The sequence below is a fragment of the Orbicella faveolata genome, unplaced genomic scaffold (assembly GCF_042242905.1).
Source record: "Orbicella faveolata isolate gen_17 unplaced genomic scaffold, um_ofav_v1 contig_34, whole genome shotgun sequence".
NCBI lineage: Eukaryota > Metazoa > Cnidaria > Anthozoa > Scleractinia > Merulinidae > Orbicella > Orbicella faveolata.
Window position 1 is genome coordinate 4791863 of NW_028301563.1, and position 22747 is coordinate 4814609.

The following is a 22747-nucleotide window of genomic DNA, read 5'->3' on the forward strand; positions in this document are numbered from 1 at the left end:
CGAAAATCCCAGTCCTTTCACAGTCCTCGGTGGCACAAGTCACATGAGAATGAGATAGAGTTATGGTGGTTTTGATCAATCTTGTCTGGTTTTTTCATCAATATTTGACCGGTCAGTTCGTTTAAATCGTGAGTTAGTTCATATATTTTGATAATTCTGTCCATTATTTATATCAGTCAAGCGATTTATGTATACTAAAGATCGCAAAAACTTGTCGATCAGGGCTCTGTTTACTACCGAAATATTGTAAAATACTTAAGCCTAAAAGATGATATTCCAAAAACGTTTAGGCTATAGTTTCTCCTTTTGAAGAAAGTGAAGTTGTCGATAAGATAAGAGCTTATTTAGGTGTCAAAGTATCTAAAGTGTTTTAAGTGACGATGATCTTACTGATGTGTTGTTAAATTGTTTTGTTTCTGACACGGTATACAATACAATTTGATTAACAAGCTTGTCTGCAGTGGAGGAATTTATTGTTTGTTGTTTTGTTTTCCTCCAGATTTTTAATATGTCTAGTTATCAGAACCTTGCAGATATTGCCTCAAGTAGGGGTGATGGTGTGGATGATCCCAATCTTTCCTCAGGTAAAATATTTACATGTATATTGTTTATTTATGATTTATTTGCTGCAATTTGTCCTAGTCTCCTTTAGGTTCCAGTTGTACTTTGAAAGCACATTGTCATGCCTCTGTTTTTTGTGTTTAAAGAAATATCACTGTTGGTGTCATTTTTAGCTATTGTGATGCCATTTGGTCGATTATCAGTGGAGAGTGAAGAAGTCAGGAAACAGAAAGTCAATTGGCAGTCTTATGTACAGTAAGTTACTTTCTTTTAAATATATGTATGCACTGACAGCTGTCGGTGCCAATTTGTCTCAAAGAATTTATTTATTTGACATTCACCTATGCATAAAGAGAGGTCATGTGAATTGAGTGTATACTGTCAGAGCACAATGTGTATTATCCAAGAGCACACAACAACAAGGCTTGTCCAATGTTCAGATCCAGATTGCCCATCCAAGGTTTAGTTCATTTATCTTTAGCCTACCTTGCAGCCCATACCATGTGTACATGCTAGTCTGACCAGGGCTTGGAAAAAGTGCCGTCTGGTCGTCCGGGACAAGCAGATTTAATTTCCTATTGGGCAAGTAACCTTTCATTCTCACTTGCTTGATGGGCAGGGGATCATTCACACAAGTCGTCTGCCAGCTAAACCATTAAAAGAGCAGACTAAGACTTGACTTGAGAGATACTTGTCCCAAGGGCAAGCTGGAATTCAAGAATTTTTCAAGCCCTGAGTGTGACATAGTGTACTTTTACTTTGTGTAATTCATGCGTTGTGCCTTCAGAATAGACTGTCTGTTATCTTTAATTCAGTGTTCTGTTTTTTGGATTATATTGATTCAATATTCCATTTTGTCAGGAGTCAAATGATTAACCAAGAAGATTACACAATGATAGCTGATTATGACTGCATGGGTGTGGAAGAAAGAGGAAAAATACTTGAGCAAAAGGGTGACCAGGTAATAATTAAATCACAAATAATTTTAGGTACTACCGTGAAGTATAAAAATTGAATGCAAGGGGACACAAGACCTGAGGCTACAGTGTAACAAAAGTGATGCTCAGCCAGTTAAATAGCTGATGGTAACAACTCTGTCCACAATGGTAGCGTTTCCTAGGTACCTTGCTGAGGGTGGCAAAGGGGGGTACCAATCGTGCATCATGGCAAATATTTCTATTAAATCACGCATCACGGAGAATTTTTTTCATCAATCACGTGTCACGCAATAAGAAGTAAGTACATCATTGATTTTACTTTCTCGACCCTAATAGGGTCGTTAAATGTAGAACTCTGCCTATTCAACCACAGAAATGCATCGGCAAATATTGCAAACATAATTTCCCCTGAAAAGGACATTTATTGGCCAAAACCAAACAAGATCACTATTTATTTTAATTTTATAATAATTTTGATTTATAGCTTTTTTGAGACCGGACAATACTGGATAAGTACAATGGACTAACAGATTGAGGAAACATATTAATAAATTATATCTCCCAAAAGTCCCTCTTCATACAGTCAGTGAACATTTGTTTCATAGTTGTTTACATATGTTTGTGTTTGTCTTCAGTTTGTGAAGAGCTGTTTATCACTGCTGGCTCGACTATCTCGTGATCATACAATCAGATACATACTTGTCTTGATTGATGACGTGCTCACTGTGAGTAAATCTGCATTTTGTATTTTGAACTAAAATGTTGTTAGGCCTGTATTATACTATTTAACTTAACTAATCGTTATTTGATGTACAATTCAGGGAGTAATCACACCAGTAATTTCAAACACAAACGAGTGTGTAACCTAAGGCAGATTTGAAATTACGGGCATGGTTGCTCCCTAAATCCAATTACTAATTAATCGTACATGTATCAATAGCAAATTTCAAAAATTATGTAAAAAAAGTCTTTCAAGAGCTTCTTTTGATTGAAAAAGTCAGTAGTACTTTCCATAAATTTTTAAAAACTGTAGGAAACATTAAGAAGGAAGCCATTAAAGTGCATGTAATATTGACGTGTGAATGGTACCCAACTACCAGACATATCCAGTTATAAATAGTTGTAACTGGATGCCTTTTATTGGACACTCACATGATTGTGCGCTGATCGTGAGACTAATAGAAATGGGAGGAACCAACGATAACAAATTTTGTTATTGATATGATTAGTATGTTACTTGCATGTAATAAATGATAAAAATGTAAAGTTTTGCAATGTTAGTGTGTACAGAACAATAAGTGTACTTGTCTAGCACGCGTAATATACATGTGGATTGTAATACATGTAAGTTACTTTCTACTCTGCAGTTGCCTTAAAATGATCCAAAATGTGGTGGTTTTTTTTTTCATTTTTTACTTTTATTTTTTTCTTCTTAAACTTCACACAACTTAGTTTCTTTTACATATCAGGTGAAAATATGTAATACTGAACCTCTACATTCGTTAATTAACATTTGCAATATTCTATGAAATTCAAAAATGTTCCTTTTCCAGGAGGATAGAAGCAGAGTGTCTATTTTTCACAACTTTGGTAAAAGGTACTAATTTGTTTGCTTTTTAGTAGTACAGTCATGCACAAATGTAGTAAAATGTCTTGTTACTAATTCAAGTGAAACTGTGCTGAATTTTTACCACTGTACACTAGCAGTGATGTGTCATTTGTGTCCTTCAGGGCCAGCATCAATGTATGGACATCTTTCTTGAAACTTCTCAACCGACAGGATCAGTTTATGGTCCACCAGGTATGTAATAAAATTGTAGCATGCAAAACAATGTTAGTCAGTCATTGGCTTTTCCAGGCAGCCAATGGTCTGTTATCACTTCAATGTGTTTCAAAAGTCCTTTACATGGATAATCTGCCTCCTCATTAGAAAGTGTTTATTATATTAAATAAAGTGAACTTGAAGTTAGTTTTTTGTTGCTCTTCGAATCTGCTTGGCTTGTGCAATTCCCAACTATAATTATTAATAAAAGTACATAATTTGTTTTCCCAATCTAAATTATAACATGTTTTTCCTTGCTGCACATAGCATCCCTTCAGCCCTGTGCTTAAGCCCTTTCAGGGAGGGGACATTATTAATTTTGTTTCTCTAGACTGGGTTAACTTGGCCCAGGACATTATTCCAGGCACAATGCATGTCCACCTTTCAGCACAGGCATGGGACACCCCCTCGGCATGGAGCCATCTACTGAGGCCCCTAATCTGGTAGGTGCATCTGGTTGGTGGGTTTTATCCGAGGCTCGCCAGTACATTCCCTGCCCAAGATTGCCCACCAAATGGTCGTCTGTTGTTTTAGCATGCCATAACATTAACCCATTCTAAATAGTGACATTTTATTTTCTTTATTGCATTCTTCAGACGGCTATTATTATAGCAAAGCTTGCATCGTGGGGAAAGGTCTCATTATCAGAGAGTGATCTAAATTACTTCCTGACCTGGGTAAAAAATGGCCTGGCATCAACAGTAAGTGCTTCAAGTATTCCTGCTGTAGCTTAGTACATCAATGATAAGGAAGTTCTAGTTAGCATCTTACCCACAAATTGTTCTTTGTATTGCCCAGACATTATTCATTTTGAGAGTAACTGGCATTTGTATGTTTGCTGCTTGTTAGTATTTATATGGTTATTCATGAAATTCTGGTGGTATTTATCAGTAAATCAATGCAATGTAACTCACAATTAACTTATTCTCAACATTTCTGTGGTAGAGGAATTAGTTACCACAGTTATAGGGTTACAGTGATAATGCCTTGTAAGGCAAATTTGGCATACGAAGAGCCTGCAAGAATGATCATTTATGTGGAATTAGTCACATCATTAGTCAATGGAGATGATTAATATTTGACACTTCGATAACTAATTTAAGGGATTTTCTTAGCTTGGAATCCACACACCATCTTCATGACAGTGATCATTTGATGTGTTTTGTGTAGGCAAATGATTATCAACATAGCGTTGCACAATGTCTTCAGTTGATGTTGAGGCATCATTCCTACAGGCAAGCATACTTCAAAATGGACGGCATTCAAAGGTGTGTAGATAATCTGATTGATTGAAAGGAAAGCTATCGAGCAGTGCTTCATTACTTTTATCTCCATTTATGTTGCATTTATGTGATCAAAAGAAATTGAAAATGTCAATTTCAGCCTTGGACTTGACCTGTTGGGAGTGAAGGGTTTAGGTTTTATATTAATGAGAGTTTTCAGCAAAGAAGTTCTCTGTGGGTATTTGCAAGGAGTTCAAAGTTATAACAATAGTTTTTTGAGCTATAAACAAGATAATGGTCATACTGTACATGTATGTCTAGAAAACAATCAGTTTTTAGCTGCTGGGATTCAGTCACCGATGAAGAAGGTGATCAACAGATTTTGCCAGGTAGTTCTGTCTTGTTGGTAGCCAGTTTTATACCTATGTGGGGAGAGGCACTCTGCATGTAAAGTGTCTTTCATTTTAGACACTACACAATGACCAACCAGGGCTCTAAGCTGGACCTCTTGTTGCATAGTCCATTGTGGTCTGTAAACCAGGCCACTTCCTCTCTAAATTAACACCTTAGTTTAGTTTGTTGTTCTATTGTTTGTTTCAGTGTTGTGTCCGCCCTCGTGGCACCAAACATTGGTTTCCAACTCCAGTACCAGTTGATTTTTGTTCTGTGGCTGTTGTCATTTGATCCAAGGATTGCACAGAGAATGACTGGGTAAATTGACACTTGGTCTGTCCATAAACCATCTATTTTGTCTTGAGTTTGTTGAGATCCCGATGAGCTTAGCAAAATATTAACTCAGCTTGTTGGATATGAACAAGCCAAAATGCAAGGGGTTGGGGCTGGGGAAAGACAAACTCAAGCGTGAGCGAGCGCGTACTTGATGAAAAACAATAGCAGAAATAAAAAAACTAAAAACGTCACTCTGTGGACAGACTTGACTTGAATATGAAGTAACAGAGCAAATACTTATTCAGTACTGATTTTGTTTAACTGAATTGAAACAAATCAACATTAATAGTGATTTAATCTTGTTATTTACAGGAGCAATGCTGTAGTTCGTGTGTTGGCGGACATTTTAAGGGAATCAGGCAAAGAGAAAGTTACAAGGATCATCATTGCCACATTAAGGGTGAGAACAAGTGCAACTGTGAAAACAGTGTTCATCAACTAAGTGGGTCAGGAAAAAATTGATGTCAAAGGCTATCTGTGGATCGTCCTCAGCAAAAGCCAAAGAGACATCACAGGGAGCACACCATCTTGTAGCATAGGATTAGAGCGAACAAAGGAATAAAGAGAATGGAATTTCTCTGGTTTATAAAATTTGATAATTACAATATATCTAAACCCCCAAAATATTTTGCACAGCGCCAAAAGTCCTACGTACGAGTTAAGCGCTTCATTGTTTTGCGGTATATGTGGGACGCGGTTTTCCCTGTAAGGTCGCGTAAGAGATGACAACAGGAGACAAAGGTAAACTATTCATTCTTTTCATTCCTTTTTCCACCCACATCCTGTTCAGCAAGATTGTGTGCTCCCTGTGTAGACAATCAACAAGTTTGTTATCACATCTTCATGCTTTCCTCCATGTCAACATCAGTTAGTAAGCTTACACTGTTTGTTAAGAAAATCACATGCAAAGGATCTGTTATTGTAACGTGCTCCTTGCAGTAGTGTTTGCAAAGGATTGCAGAGACGTCACACGTGATCTCAGCTAAAGTTCTTTTTACTTTTTTTTCCTTTAGAATTTGTTGGAGAAACCAGAAGAGAAGAAGAACGAGGCAGCACTGTCCATGGTTCACTGCAAGCTTCTTCCTGTAAGCTAACAAACCCTTTGTCAGTTTTTAAGAAAACAGAGACGTCTCTCTTTCTGTTTTATTTCCTGTGAGAAAGATGGGTCCGGGTCGGCTGGGCCTAGCGTAATATTCGAGTTGACATTGTTTTTTGGTTCTCATCTTTACTGCGAGGGTATTTCTCCGGGTTTTTCTGTTTTCCCTCCTTCCAAAAAACCAACTCTCCCACTGATTTCAATAGTAATATTTAATATAAAAAGTTCTTGGGAGCTCTTGTGTGTTACACGGGTGAATAAAATTGCATTTGTGCATTTACATTTCAGCTGAAAAAGACTTCATTGATGACACGCTGTCTCTAGTTCTTCAGAGATTCCTGTAACGTCTGCGATTGGCTGTTGCTAAGTTGCGATTTTCCACGCGACAGTAACAACCAATCAGATATGCTACAGTAATATTTGCACTGCTTCGTCATCATTATGGAAATTTTCTTGTCAAATCTCAGACTTCTCTTGAGTGGGGGTTGGGGGGGGGGGGGGGTGGTGGTGAAGTGGTTAGTACAGGTCCACCTTGGTTGACACACTTTATGTTGTCACTCCGTTCGGACCTCATTCTGGCTTGATGCTAACCACAAGGTGTCTCGTGTTTTATTTTCGCAGGTTCTTTCTGTGCTGAATGGCAAAACATGGGTTGACGAAGACATACGGGTATGTCGCCTACATTACCACTGCAAAACAACTAACGAGATCTTTTCAGCTGCGAAGTACAAGACTTAGGTTTTTCTTGTTGTTGTTGTTTTTTTCTATTCAGGATGATGTTGAGGTTGTGTACGAGAAGCTGAATGAGCGAGTTCAAGACTTGAGGTGAGAAACGTCCAGTGAACAAAGATCTTTTACACGGCTTCCTCAAACTGAGTAAAATTATAACTTCTTACAATCCGTCCCTAACTGTTCTGACTATACTATTTTTCTTGTCCCAGTACCTTTGATGAATATGCAGCCGAAGTTAGATCAGGGAGACTAGAGTGGAGTCCAGTGCACAAGTCCGAGAAGTTCTGGGTACAGTAGTGAACTTCTTTGATTGAAAACCGATGTCAGTGATTTTGTTTATGCTTTAACTTATGTTTTACAGTAGTTGTTTTTAACCTTTTGATACCCAGCTGTAATCGGCATCTAATTTACAATATCAATGTAATGAATTGTCAAACAGACAGAATAAAGAATATCATCAGAATAGGATATATTACTGTCTTAACGTACACCAGGAAGAAATGCAAGAAAAATTACGTTGCTGTTGATTACTGTTTTGCAGAGAGAAAACGCCCAACGTCTGAACGAGAAAAATTATGAACTGTTGAAGTGAGTACAATGAATTTACACTTCATAATAGGGCGGCTTTCAATTGAGCACTAGCAGTCAATGGTTTCTAGCCTCCATATGAAAACTACGGAACATGAAGTATAGCTAATTTCCTTTGTTCATTCCTCAGAATCCTGACCAAGCTACTAGAAAAGTCCGCTGACCCGACCATTTTGGCAGTAGCGGCTCATGATACTGGAGAGTACGTTCGACATTACCCGCGTGGAAAACAGTAAGTTTTTCTCCGTTTTTTTCACTCCATACCGTTAACACAAAATATCAATTCTCCTTTTTCATTGCGAATTATTTCTTTTAAGGTAAGTCTTGAGAATTAAGTTTTGCATCGATTCATACAAAATCCTCCAATTGATGACTTTTTTGTGACCAGCTTGCTCGGAAATAATATTCTATTATAAGGAAAAATGACATGCTCCTGGCCAAGATTATTTCATGGCTAAGTCAGCAGGTGCATTTTATTTCGTGTCAGCTCAGGGTAGCTTCCACTCCGCCTTCCAGGCCTTCTCAGCTCAGGAGTAGCACCAAAATGCGCGGCTTTCTTTCACATCATCCATTTTCAAGCTGTTCCTCAACCTCGTACCCGGAGTCTTCGTTCACCTTGACCAGCGGTGGGAAACAGGTGACCCTGGTAAAAGTTCGTATTGGGAGTCCGAAGATTACGGACTTCCGGTTCATTTGCGCATGCCAAGCTGACAAACACGTGGCTCAATCCAGTCGCTGGTGTTTTACTTCCGCCCATTTCCGTATTAAGTTTTATGCTGTCGTATGTTACGGGATGTACAGATTTGTTTAAATGTTGGCAAAGCAGTTTCTGGACAAGAAAGAACAGTCTCAAAGGAAACCTTCTTAAATCGCAAGATTGTTCGAAGTTTTGTCGAGGAAAACGCGGCATATCAGGTTTTGAACCAGGAAACTTGTAAAGGAGACAAAATCTTATCCTGTCGTTTACGTACATGTTTACGTCTTGCGAGTTGAAAAAAAGTTAACTCGCTCAAAAAATTTTCAGCAATGAAACTTGTAAAAGAAAACCTTGTCCTTGAAACCAGATGTGAGCTGTCTAAGCGGGTAAATTAGAGCGTAAGGAAGTACGCTTAATTGTCATAGGCTCATTCGACCTATTCAGAACAACTGCAACGATGTTCGTTGTAACTAAGATGTGTTCCACCAAACAGTTAGATTATGAGCTCGAGATTTCTATCGCGTGATAGTTGACGAGGTCGCAGCCCGAGTCAGCTATCGCGAATAGAAATCGAGAGCGAATGATCTAATTGTTTTAGTATAAATGTACTGGTCGTTCAAAACTTTCTTTAAATCCTCTTCACAGACACTTCGAAAACGTCAAGAAGCGACCGTCATTTTGTTAACAAGGGTACACTGCTACGCTACTCACTATGTATCACAGAATAGATAGTGAGTAGCGTAGCCAATCAGAGAACGGTATTCGCGACAGAACGATAGTAGATCTTATACTGAAAGTGAATATACGAAGATCATATATTTGAACTGCGGAGAAAGATATGAAGAACTGATTAAGTTGTGTATATATCTGCGATGATCAATCATACCTTCTTGCAAGATTTGTGTACTCTTTTGTTCCTAGCGTATTGGAGAATCTTGGGTGTAAAGTGACGGTCATGAAGATGATGACACATAATGACCCTAACGTACGTAAGGAGGCCCTCCTGGCTGTACAGAAACTCATGGTCCATAACTGGTAAGGTCTTACGGTACACTTTTCCTTAATTACTTAATATTTTTGGGCGTACAGGGCCGTAGCCAAAAAAAAAAAAATTATTTTGAATTGAGTGAGGCAATGCAGTGGCGGATCCGGACCTTGAGTTAAGGTGGGGGGGGGGGGGGGAGGGGTAAGAAGGGGTTTTGCTTCCTCTGTCGGGTTTTCTTCCTTCTGAGTTTTTTACCCAAAATAAGGGGGGTCCGGGCCCCCCGGGGCCCCTCCCCTATAGATCCGCCAAACTATGACTGAAGCATGCCCGTGGTTAATTTCTCTTCCTAGGTATTTAGGGTGTTTATGACTGAGGCAAGTGCCTCGGTTTGGCTGTTACGAGGTACGGTCTTGGCGTAGCAGTTTCCTCGTGAATGTTGCTTTGAAAGTAATCTAAGGTCGATCTCTGCGTGCGTGCAGTTTCAAAACGTGTAGTAAACTGATTGATTGATGACTGATCATCGATACTGACCCTATACATATTTCCCGAAGAGTTTGCCAAGTGTTGGAAGAAAGTGTAAACAAGTGAATAGCGCGGGAAAACGTAACCGTCGGGAAAGCGACGCGGAAAAGCATGGAACTAGTGAGAAGTGAAGGGAGGCATGCAACCGTTGAAAAGCGCGCGGGAGAACATGCAATCGGTAAAAAGCGCGGGAAAACAAAACCGGTGAAAACGCGGCGTGGGAAAACATGTTACAAAGCAGCAGTTCCCGCGGGAAACCATTAACCCGCGAAGAGCGAGAAAAGATGCTGCTCCTTGTCAATATCAGGGCGCTGTATAAATTTATAAAACTTTTATAGGCTGCATTGTCACTTGTTACAAGGAAATAAATACATTATGCCTTTCTTCAAAACTTTGCTTGTTTGTTAAACAACAAGCACTGAAAATTTCTTGTTTTGTGGCAAGGGCCAAGGTAGTGTTAACCTGGCTAAAAATGTTGATAAGGGAATGTCTTTATACAACTAGTAGATCGCTCTGCCTTGTTGTTCTTTGCTATGTTGTTTTGTTTGAGTTTAATCGTTTGAGTGAATGATGTTTTCTTTTTTACTTTTCAGGGAATATCTTGGAAAGCAACTCAAAGCTTCCTGAATAAGGGATTATCCAAAGTAAACAAATGAAAAGCTACTAGCATTTTAAATTTTTGAATTACCAGTGAAGTGGTAAATTGAGTTACGTAGGGAAAGATGTTGAGAATTCTCGCCGTTATGAAAAAAGCCCGAGAGAAACCGATAAATACCGATGACATACATCGGTAACGTCTCGGTAGTTTTCACGAAGTTAACACGATGATTTGGCAATTAATTTCCGAACACGAATGTTTCCGAGAATAGACCAATTTCGATATATTAAAATTCAGCGTAAAACAATAGACCTCAGTACGAGGCTCTGGAGAATAAGTACAGAGTTTGTGGGGTTTATTCCCCAGAGCCTCGTGCTGAGGTCTATTATGTTAGGCTAAATTTTAATATATCGAAATTGGTCTATTACAATCGCACAGCTGATGTGTTAGGCACGATGCTGTTCAAAGATGTACGATCAGCTTGTGAATATAATGTGAATATGGATGTTTCCAAAAAAAAAAAACCAGTTCTGTAGGAGTTTAGGGCGTGTAAGATTTTCATTTCAGCCATCTAAAAAAAATGCAATAAATTATGAAAATTGTTCAAATGACGGAATGTTTTCTGATATATGTGTTGCTTGGCTCACGAAATAAAAGAATCTTTAACTTAACTCAGCTGTGATTAACTTGTTGTCCTCAGAAATACCATCAGACCAGTCAACGTTTCTGTCGTATCGTGATAAGCCATTTTCGAAATTATAAAATTGTATCATGGCGCTGAGGCCCAAGGGAAAAAAAACAAAAGAAACAACATCGAGCTTGAGGGGTGAATGAATGATTTCTCTCATTTTTTTTCCCTGAGCCACCTTACAACGGAGGTGTATATCCATGGAAAACTTTAATTCGGGCAACCATTTTTATAAGGAAGCCCCTTTAATACGACCTTAATCGATTTTACTAAAAGTGAACGGAGTGAACGGGTTTTATTGTAGTGCAAATTTATAAAAGGAGATACTTCTGGAAGCCTGCATGCCGCAAGGCGTTTTCAAACGCAGATGTTTGGAAAGTTTAATTTGTACATGTTAATCATTCGTCGAGGTGTATTGATTCAGTTTTGCGGGCGTGCTCTCTATAATAAGTTAAATTTATACAGCTTTAGACTGAAAGAACGCCCTGTTTGAGAAACTAACGCAAAATAAATAAAGCATTTATTCGGCAGTTCAATGTTCGTACAGCATTTACATTCCATGACGTTTTCCAGACGGCGACGAGCTCTTCATATTTAGCTCAACAGGTTCCATGTTTATTCTTTATCGTGCTCGCTTCTGGATCGACAATCATTCAGGAGAAAGAAGCTGAGAGATAAATTGCTCTGTTAGCTGAAAAAACACCTGGCATAAGACTAACAAAAAAGTCCGAACGTGTACTTTTCATGACTTTCATTTTCATCAATAACAAGTTTTTGTTATTCAAATTTTCTGACATTTGAAATTAAAACCAACTTTTTCCATGATTATTGATGAGTCAGTGCGTTATTCTAGCAGGCTAGCAAATTATTTCTTTGTTTCTATATATATTTTTTATATATTTTTTTAATAACATTCATGAGTCGAAACAGTAAAAGCTGCATAAGGTTAACATTCATTTAATCTCGACTTTATCCAGCTCGTTTTCATTTATAACTAATAAATGTCTTGTTTCAATAAACAATTACCAGCAAACGTCACAAAACTGACAATGTACAACAAAACAACGTTTCGAAAAACTTGTTTTTTTAACTGACAGTATTGTATTATCAATGAGCTGTTGTCAGCAACACTCGAAATTGATGAATTCCTTATTTCTATTAAAATTACTTGGCAATAATCTTAGTTGATCTTTGTTAAACTGAAGGACGAGCTAATCTATGTTTTTGTCGATTTCAATAAAACAAAAAAGAAACCGACGCGAAATTTCCGAAATTTCTGCCAACCTGTCACCGCAAAACCTTAGAAATGGCAACATTGAATTATTTAACAAAGCTATCAATCTTTCTTTGACTGTGAAAGTTGTTCATTCTTAGATTTGCCTGCCTTACCTCTAACATTGAATTACATATCTTTATATGTCTCCAAATTATTGCATCCGTCTTATGCGAACAACATCAAAGTCTGATAAAGTATTTTTTTTTTCTATTTTAGCAGTTTATGTAAAAAAAACACTAGTTTACCAAAGGAATCGGAAAGTAGCGATGAACGACAAATAAAACAAAAAGACGAAAAGGAATAATAAAAAAAACTGCATTACGTCCATTTAATTTCAGTTTTACTCGGGCTTTACACATTAGAACCACTCGATCGTGATAAAACAGTGTCTTGTCTTTCGCGTCGAGAGCTAGAGGATTTAAATCTACAATTTTGCTTCCCATATCCTTTTCTTCCACAACAACATAGCTGTTTGAAGGCCTTCCGAAATGGGGAGTATCTCAAGCCATACACAATTGGGTTGCAAAACGAATTAGCAAAAGCAACCCACATTGTTATATTCATAACACTGCGAGGAACTTTTATGGGACCAGCAATCTTTCTGTAGGTACCAGCGGTGTAAAAAGGCGTATAACACAGAAGGAATATTCCAAGGACAAGAGCAAAAGTTCTTGCAGATTTGATTTCTCTTTTCAGAGAGTGATTTTCCACCGTTTTCTCCCCTTGCTGCGGTTCGTGTTGATCACAGATGTCCGCAGCTGACTCTCGCAGACTTCGTTCCACTCTGCTAAGCTGTCTTGCTTGTGTGAACGCTATTTTGAATACGACGGCGTTGGAAAAGCAAATAATCGCAAATGGTAGAATTACAAAAAGCGCCACAAGGAAAAAGATATACGGGGATTCTCTAGAAGGTCCTTGTGTCGAAGGACTCGCGCATCCATAGGTATCTGCTCTGAACTCAAAGTCAGCGAGCGGTACATTCAAAATAACTACCACAGACAACCAAATAAGCAATAATATGGTAATGACTCTTCTTCTCGTGACGATGAATTGGTAGCGGAATGGTTTCTGAATAGCAATATAGCGGTCCACGCTTAATACACAAAGGTGAAGGATGGAAATGAAAGAGAGTGTCAAACCGATTGAGGCTACGGCACGGCAACACCATTGACCAAAAATCCACTCCCCAGTGACGGTCGTCACAGCATTCAAGATCATGATTACTACCATGCTCAGGTCAGTTAGCGCTAAGCTTAGCAAGATAAAATTCGTATTTGTTCGAAGATGGCGGAACTTCACAACAGAGACGCAGATTAAACCGTTGCCTACAATTGTCGCTATTATGATAAAGGTAAATACAGCCATTTGAGCGACAACCTTGACGGAATTTTCTTCGCCGGTTTTTTCGTGCGCCATTGTTTGTAGGTTTGGTGAAGAAACCCGACGGTATATCAACAGCTCAGCAACAGATAAAGTAAACTTCCTTTTTATCACAACTTTCTCTGCTCAGCTTCGCCGCATGGTGAGAAATTTCTTTCAATTTTTGTAATTTTCATGTGGTGCAGCGAGTCCAAACACTTGCAGGTTTCAGCTATTTACTAAAATAAATTGCTCATTGTTATGGAAACCAGTAAGAATCGATAGTATTTCCGAGAATGAAAGCTTTTTGCCCGCCAGCCAACTTAGCCTAAAAGACAAAATAATAAAACAATAGCTTCAGAACTGATGCTGGGAAATTGTTAAATTTTTTAAAGGACAAAACACACCTTGAGTTATTTACCTCTATCCTTTGTTTTTATTCACACTTGTTGAACAAACTAAGCGGCTTGAAAAAGCGACAAGCAGACTTGAAAGACCCCTGGCTAGATTGTTCTCGAACAAACAAGCTTGTTTTGGCGCCCGCCTTGACGAAATCTGCCAAGGAAGTAAAAGTCTACGATTTCATTGGACACACAGCGGAATGTCATTAACAAAAGCTTGCACCTGCGACTTTTGTTACAGTATACTTAGCTCGATTTTTTATAGGAAAAAGTACTGTCACTAACGAGTGAACACACCTTCAATTTAATACACTCCCATTCAGTTGCCCTCTTGCGACCATTACAAATTGCAGAATTCAAATTGTACTTACTTATATGCACAAAGGGCTTGACTGAAAAATTAGTTCGGTCCAATTACGAGCGATTTAATTGAAGAAAAAGCTCTTTACAAACAAAAGACGACAAAAATCTTCCATAAGACTTGTTCTATTTGTCATATTATAGGCAAAATTGATTTATTTAAAGCAATTTACCTGAATTCTGATCAGGTACTTAAATTTAACGAGCAGAGTAGGATTAATTAGACAGCAAAATAAAGTGGAATTTTGCTTTTATTGTTACGAAACTTAATACAACAGACGCTCAAATGGTACGGACAATTCGAAAAAACCTCAGGTAAACACGTACTGTAATTAAAAATACATGCTTATGTTTAATATATGGAGGGTCTGCTAGTGATAAGATACGTGTGGTCCAAAAACCCATTTTGCATTAAGGTTGGCATTCAAAGGAGCCCAACATAATTGCTAAAACCTAGCCAAAATACCTGATAAAACAATGCAGGATAAAATCATTTGTGAAGAGTCAAATTAATTTTGTAGTAGGGATTGAGGATTATCCATTATTTCGTCTTGTAAATTCCCGTTTGTAGTGTCTTTGGGATAAATAAAAATGCAAAAATGTAATCTGATTATCGTGGTTGATGCCGCTTTATTTTCTCCTCCTTCCAACCAGGAGATTGCTTCAGTTCTTCATCTCGAAACATTAGCGGCACGGATCGAAAAAAAAAAAAATTATTAACACAAAGAGCGAAAAACACATTTCATCTTGTTCCATGAATTTAGAAAAAAGTTGTAGAAGATCCAGCAAACTCAAATGCTTGTGCGAACTCTTTATTTTTGTAAAGATTGAATCGGCTGCAGAAAAGAAAATTTTCTCACGAAAAATTTCATGGCACGAAAAATTGATCACGTGATAACATGCGATGCATTTGGCGCAACTCGTCCTACGAGAGTCCAGTCTCGGAGAGATCCTGGGGACGAACTTGAACTGGGCTTTCGTGCTGCGGTCCATGCGATATATGTATGCGGTATATTGGTAGATACTTGATATCAATTAACGTATGTACCACTTTCACAGACAAAATTGATTTGGCTTCGACAAGGCAGAGAGTAGCACTCTGGGTCTAGTTATCTGACAGGCAATTGTATTTTGGGGATGGAGGCTTTTCTTTGCAATAAACTATTTTACGGTTTGTCGTGTCATCTTACTTGGGGGCAAACACGGCAAAACTTACAGTAAATGTATGGAAAAAGTTAAAAGTTCGATGTCCAATAATTTGAGAGTAATTGAAGTTCTGAAGATTTTGTAAATAACATGCAAAAGATAACCAGAAGGTTTTTTGATTAATTTTGAAGAATATAGATTTACAGTACTGTTAGGAGAGAGGAATCGCGATTTTTCATATAAATGTCTCTTAGGCCCAATTAAAACGTCGCATTTCTGCCGTGTCTAATTCAATTCAATTGGTCTATCTTTCTACATTTCACATGCACAATAAGTGCACATGAAATAAATTATTACAAAGTAACCCTGACGGTAGCATTTTTTTCACTTGAAGAATCTGAAAATCCATTTATCAATTTATTGGCCAGCCACATTGACAGTAGCCCTGAAATCATCTAGTTATACAAATTATTTTAAAACGGCGTTTTCGCTCTGAAAACGCATAAAATGTTTTCCGTTTACACTACGCCGAGGAAATTTAAAAACGAGCAGGAAAATCACATGATTATCAAGACATTATCGAAAAACTCCGTTTTTAAAATGTTTTCTGTCCACAATAAAACGCAAAGCCGGCGTTTTCGACTTTCTTCGGTATGAAGAGCGTTTTCCAAACGCTCTGTTTTCGTGACGGATTAGTGTGGACGGTAGGCCTAACCGTAGAAATAAAGCTCCGTTTTCGTGACGGATTAGTGTGGACGGTAGGCCTAACCGTAGAAATAAAGCTCCGTTTTCGTGACGGATTAGTGTGGACGGTAGGCCTAACCGTAGAAATAAAGCTCCGTTTTCGTGACGGATTAGTGTGGACGGTAGGCCTAACCGTAGAAATAAAGCTCCGTTTTCGTGACGGATTAGTGTGGACGGTAGGCCTAACCGTAGAAATAAAGCTCCGTTTTCGTGACGGATTAGTGTGGACGGTAGGCCTAACCGTAGAAATAAAGCTGCGTTTTCGTGACGGATTAGTGTGGACGGTAGGCCTAACCGTAGAAATAAAGCTGCGTTTTCGTGACGGATTAGTGTGGACGGTAGGCCTAACCGTAGAAATAAAGCTCCGTTTTTGTGACGGATTAGTGTGGACGGTAGGCTTAACCGTAGAAATAAAGCTGCGTTTTTGTGACGGATTAGTGTGGACGGTAGGCCTAACCGTAGAAATAAAGCTGCGTTTTCAAATTTCTCCAGCGTAGTGTGCACGGGGCCTTAGAGTTTTTGATCCCGGTAAAATTAATTTCGTGGAACGATGTATCAAGACTTCACATATGGAGTTCAAAACTTTATTGCGATAGGAATTCATCTTGCACGTAGTAAGTAAGTTACTTATTTCAAATTACAAAGAAGGACTGAAGAAAATGCATTTCTCCAAAACTATACAACGAGGAAGAAATTCTGACTATTGGCACTTAGTTAGGAACGATTTAAATATTGTAACTATTAAACTTTTTGTTTATCTTATTTCGCAATAAATAGCTTGTTTCAACCCTGCTTTCAACCAAAATTTTCTCAGGAAATATCATTTTTGAGTTATTTTTTTGTAAAAAAAATACCTCTTAGTCGGCGCGTCGGGTATGTTATGGACGGGTCAATGGGTGAGTAAGTGAGTGAGTGAGTGAGTGAGTGAGAGATGTATGTATGTCACACCAATCAGATTGGATCTACTATGAACAGCCAATCAAATTTCTTGTTGTAATGGTAAATGCTTCGTGAGAAACACAAGGTATGTATAAACACAAGGACTTTGGTAATTGAAAAATAAAGAGTGACGTGTATGTTGCCGGTTTGTGATTTTTAGTCCGGTTTGGAGGGGAGTGTGACAGTTACACACGTACATTGGGTTGTTTTAGAGCGCATAATTTTCAGTGTAATGGTGGCTAGTTATGAACGAGATGAGTCTCGAGTTTTGAAGCAGTTCATGAGTAGTAGGCAAATGACACGAGATATTTTTATTTTTAATTACAAAGGGTAACTTGATACTTTTGTTTTTCACAAGGAGTTAATTCAATTAGAGGTCACGAATCGTCGGTTCTAGTTCTTAGGACATGTTTTAGAGGAGACGAGACTATTTAAATTTGAAGCAGTTCTAACGTTTACAATAGTAAGTGCAGGTAACGATTGTTTTGTTCTTATTGCATGCAAATGTAACGAGATATTTTTATTTTTTAGTTACAATGGGTAATTTGACACTCTTGTTTTTCACAAGGTAGTAAAGTCAATTAGAGCTGACGAATCGTCACCACTTGTTCCCACGAGATGTTTGCTATTTTTAGTTACAAATGGTAACTAGACACTTTTGTTTTTCATATGGGAGTAAATTCAATTAGAGCTTACAAGTTATGTTTTTCACAAGGAGTAAATTCAATTAGAGGTCACGAATCGTCGGTTCTAGTTCTTAGGGGATGTTTTAGAGGAGACGAGACTATTTAGATTTGAAACAGTTCTAACGTTTACGATAGTAAGTGCAGGTAGTGATTGTTTTGTTTTTATTGCATGCAAATATAGCGATATATTTTTATTTTTCAGTTACAAAGTGTAATTTGACACTCTTGTTTTTCACAAGGTAGTAAATTCAATTAGAGCTGACGAATCGTCACCACTTGTTCCCACGAGATGTTTGCTATTTTTAGTTACAAATGGTAACTCGACACTTTTGTTTTTCATATGGGAGTAAATTCAATTAGAGCTTACAAGTTATCGGCTATTGTTTCCAGGATATTAAACAAACTAGTGAGACAATCTCAGATAGTGCAGAGCGCAATTGATAGCTCTGGTACAGTAGTCCCATAAGTACTCACCCCTACTCGGTTCACTTCCGGTTTGTGTCTACCTTGGTAGTCTGCTACGGCTTTTCCCCTTTGCAGTGTGTATGTTTCAAGGCTGTATTTTCATTCAAGGTCCAAACATTACGCACAAATTAATTACTACTGGTGCTTTAAGTTGATTTTCGTTCATTTTAAATTCAACAATACGCTGAAGCAGCAAACGTGACAATTTAGCTCTTCACGCCAACTTTGTAACTTGATACTTTTGTTTTCCTCGCAAAGCCATGTAATATGAAACCCCTGTTTTCTCCAAAACATACGGAAGATGTCCTTGTTTTTTGGAGATAAATGAAAGAAAGTTAAATATCCAATGTAGTGATGAAGAAACGGAACAGAGACGATGTTTTACTAAAAATGCAAATTTTTACCGATGAACAAGAACTAATTTAATTATCAGATAGTCACGAAATACCACTTTCTTTTTCTGTTGCCACCTTTGTTGTTAACAATAAAACAATTCAAAATTAACACACAACGATATTGATGGCTGAGAAGCTTTTCAACGAAAAGTATTGAAGATAAACAGCGCTACTTGGCCGATATGAATGAGTCTCCTCAAAGACTGATTAAATTAATTTGCGCTTTCATTAGGTGCCACGGCGTCTGCAGCAATATTTGAGCATTTTCCTGGTTTCTTTTGTTACAAATTCACAATTTGCGGAGTATTAACGCCACTAACTTGAGAACTTTTTGGTCTCTCTTACAGACACAATTACGGCAAGAAATAAACAAGTCGCTAAGGAGAAGCAATATATTTGAACTCTGACAAGCACACTATTGTAGATTGAAAACAGCAGATGATATCTGTTGAACCGACCTGTTTGTAATTCTAAAAGCTACGCAGCCACAGTAACGTTTCACTTTTGCAATAAAAAGGGACAACTGGCGCTACCTGAAAAATAACTGCCGTCCTTGGTCACATGACACGATATATAAAATACTGCGTGTAAAGATAGTGTATAACACTAACAATGCTAGAACGCATGCGTCTTACATGTTGAGCTCTACCATAAGGAAAACCACTCAACATTTGTGCGTGATTCCGTATGCAATGTATCCTCCACCTAATGTAGAAGCCACGAACCCTAACTAATCTACGCATGCGTTTAGGGCAAATTAGTTTTGTTCTAAGGAGATTGGTACCACAAGGAGAGCAAGGGGTTACCTGAAACAAATATATAGCTTTGCGATGTTCAAAGTTAAGCGACGGCGATGGAATGTGTTTTACGTAGAGTACACATGTACCTTTCCCACCCTACTCCCATTACTTCCTTGCCTCTAGACTAATTAATTAATTGAAATTAATTAATTAAACAAATATTAAAGTTTACACCTTAGCGACATAGGGCCATAGTGCCATAGCGCCATAGCGCCATAGCGCCATAGCGCCTTAGTTCCTTAGCGGCAGCCAACCCCCATAACCATCCCAATAGTGCACTCTGCACTAAAAAGAAGCTTTCATTTCTAGAGTGTTTTTACGTCTGTGCAACAGTAGTTTAATAGTTTTATTTGATGACGTTCATTTTAGTCTGATATTTTTAAAGGTAAAATGTATGAAAACTGTTCAAATGTTCTTTGAAGACTTCGTGGCGTCAAGTTAAAGTGCATTTAATTAAATCAGACTTTCAACGTGTCAGAGAGGTTTTTTCTTTCTTTCTATTTTTGGTGAAGTAGTGTTGTTGCGTTGTGTTGTGTAAAAAGGGTAAACTTACGACTCGTCTAAAATGCGAAAAGTTCTCTTAAGTATTTTTGAGCAAAAGTTCCCCTTAGGGGTTGGAAGGGCTATGTGATCGGTGAGAAAGGGAGTTATGCATGTGCTCGTGTCACACCAATCACAGTGTGGGTTGTATCAAAGAACGAATCAAATTGTCTGTTAGAAAGTAAGATGATATCTACATTAATCTGGAGACGTGTCAGATTACTTTAGTATGTTCAGTCGAACATTTTACATGTCAGTCGATTTAGCTTTATGGAGGGAGAATTACATAAGGAAAGTATTTTCTGTGACGCTCAGCTGCTTACAACCCACACGCTGTCAGCAAAAGGCCCAACACTAAATTGTGATTCGAGCGTTTGTTTTGGACGGGCTAGTTTTGTTGACCGAAGTAAAAATTGTAGGAAGGATATTGTTATTATGAAGTTGTTTGTGTGGTTATTACAAAGAGTTGCAGAAATGTTAAGAAATCTCGTTGTGATTGCGTCATGGCCTACTTTGCGTCGAAGGTGGCTGGGAATATTTCGTATAGTAAGTGTGGTGTCATTGAAAATTTTTGCTATGATAGTCACACTGTGTAAGAAACAGGAACAGAGAGAAACAATTGTAGACGATCAGCGAGACATGGATATCAGTAAAGCTGCAGATCCTGTCGTCGAAAGTGAGTATGTGCGCGGAGAGTTATCAATAAAGACTTTAAGCGTTAGTTCCTTGAAATGTAGAGAAAGAACACCGTGTACTAAATGTAAAACGAGTGAAGGATTGCGCGCAAAAGCTAGGGATTTCAAGCTTATGTGTTGGATCGATGGCAATAATTATTTGGAGGGAACGAGATGCTCTGAAAACGATTTAAAAAGTGTAAGATCGAGATATTGTATTTTCGAGTGTAGCGGAGGATACAAAAGCGTGACTGGAAGACGTAAGTTTAGATGTCGAGAACCTTCAAGAATTAGTTCCAGGGTTAAGATTGGTATGCAAAAAAATAGAAAGATAAGATGCTTATTTAAGAGAAAAGTACTGGGAGCTGTTCCAAGGTCGTCTATACTTTACAAGTTCAGAAAAAGCAGCATTCGAAAGGAGCACGTCTGTTTCAAGTATTTCTTTGGGATATCAGCTAAAAAGGAGAGAAAGAAGAAGAAACAAAAGGCACATAGTATGCTTAATAAGCGTAGGAAAAGAGTTGTTCTTAAAAATTGTTGCGAAGTATTTACGGATAAAAATCATCAAAGTTTGTACAAGAGTATTAAACTCTATAATGACATTGAAAGTAATCCTGGACCAGTATACATGAATGAGTTATGTACAGTAACAGGAAGTTTTCATCAAGGTAACGAGGAGTTATTTGGGATAAATGCTGGGAAACAATGTGTTGTAAATAGTCTGGTAGCGATTATATTTAATGCAACTGCTAGCTGTTTTACAGAAGCATGGAACAGTACAAAAATGGACAATATTCTTCGTGTGGGAAATGGCCTTTACTCATATATTCATTTGTCAATAAAAGAAGATTTGCTTTTACTAAGTGAAATACCCAGTGCATTGTCCTTGGATGACGAAACTTACAGATTATCTTATAGCGAAAGCATTGCCGGTGATGTGAACATGTTAGAGTCAAGAGGCTGCTATTTTTCTTTGTTGGAAGCATTACGTTTTTTGAAAAGGCGATATAATGCTTGTCTGCTAACAATATTTTATAACACTGTGGCGATATTTTTTGCTGAAGATAAAATAAAATTGTTTGATGCTCATTCTAGAGATAAGTGGGGCAATGCATGCAGTGAAGGAACTTCCGTTTTGCTTTAGTTTTCAAGGTTAGAAAAATTAATCGACTATTTGCAAAGGTTTTATTCATGTAATAAAGTCGTACCTTTTGAAGTGATAGGTGTACATGTTACCAAGTTAATGTTCGAAGAATGTGGTGTAAATATTATTAATAGTCAAAAAATGGAGGGTAATTTTAGTGAACGTACAAAAGTCCATAATAGAATGCCGGTCATAGAAAAGGATTCAGCGGGTCATAGCAAAACAAGGAGGCTGGATAAGATGCGAGAGCAGAGGCGTCGAGAGAGAAAAATGGAAACATGTGAACAAAGAGTTTTGAGGCTTCAGAAGATGAGAGAAAGGAACAAAGCAAAAAGGCAAAATGAATCTGAAGGTGAAAAGAAGATGAGGCTGGACAAAGGTAAAGAAAGAAATCGAAAGGCAAGAAATATTGAGACGGAAGAAAGTAGAAAATCAAGATTAGAGAAATCGAAAAAATGTAGAGAGCAAAGGAAAGATCGGGAGACAATCGAACAGAGGAAGATTAAATTAAAAAAATTGAAAGAAAGTTTTAAGCAAAGGAAAAATCAAGAAACATTTGAGCAAAGGGAGGTTAGATTAAAGAAATTGAAAGAGGGTTTTCAGGAAAGAAAAAACCAAGAAACAGTTGAGCAAAGGGAG

At 37.9% G+C, this 22747-nt stretch overlaps 3 protein-coding genes across 5 annotated transcripts; 2 read left to right on the forward strand and 1 right to left on the reverse strand.

Moving 5' to 3' along the window:
- The first annotated feature begins 1 nt into the window (after position 1).
- On the forward strand, positions 2-11162 carry LOC110067971 (V-type proton ATPase subunit H-like). 3 transcript variants are annotated; one of them, XM_020775331.2, is made up of 19 exons: positions 2-128; positions 500-584; positions 735-816; positions 1423-1522; positions 2135-2224; positions 3053-3096; positions 3231-3300; positions 3918-4022; positions 4492-4589; positions 5145-5255; positions 5586-5673; positions 6287-6358; positions 6991-7038; positions 7142-7194; positions 7311-7389; positions 7643-7689; positions 7820-7921; positions 9308-9421; positions 10487-11162. In XM_020775331.2, the coding sequence occupies exons 2-19, from the start codon at positions 509-511 to the stop codon at positions 10518-10520; spliced, it is 1413 nt and encodes a 470-aa protein (XP_020630990.2). In that variant the 5' UTR covers positions 2-128; positions 500-508; the 3' UTR covers positions 10521-11162. The 3 variants fall into 3 exon arrangements, with proteins under 3 accessions (XP_020630990.2, XP_089155088.1, XP_020630992.2); XM_020775333.2 differs by having other exon boundaries at positions 16-111; XM_089298962.1 differs by lacking the exon at positions 2135-2224.
- A 505-nt stretch (positions 11163-11667) lies between these two features.
- LOC110067970 (dopamine receptor D5-like) lies at positions 11668-14417 on the reverse strand. The gene is made up of 2 exons (XM_089298964.1): positions 14236-14417; positions 11668-14142 (listed from the first exon to the last, which is right to left on the reverse strand). Exon 2 carries the CDS (start codon positions 13869-13871, stop codon positions 12807-12809), a length of 1065 nt encoding a protein of 354 aa, XP_089155090.1. The 5' UTR covers positions 13872-14142; positions 14236-14417; the 3' UTR covers positions 11668-12806.
- A 5626-nt stretch (positions 14418-20043) lies between these two features.
- On the forward strand, positions 20044-22486 carry LOC149104361 (uncharacterized). The gene has a single exon (XM_089271493.1). It carries the CDS (start codon positions 20561-20563, stop codon positions 22106-22108), a length of 1548 nt encoding a protein of 515 aa, XP_089127619.1. The 5' UTR covers positions 20044-20560; the 3' UTR covers positions 22109-22486.
- Positions 22487-22747: the final 261 nt, after the last annotated feature.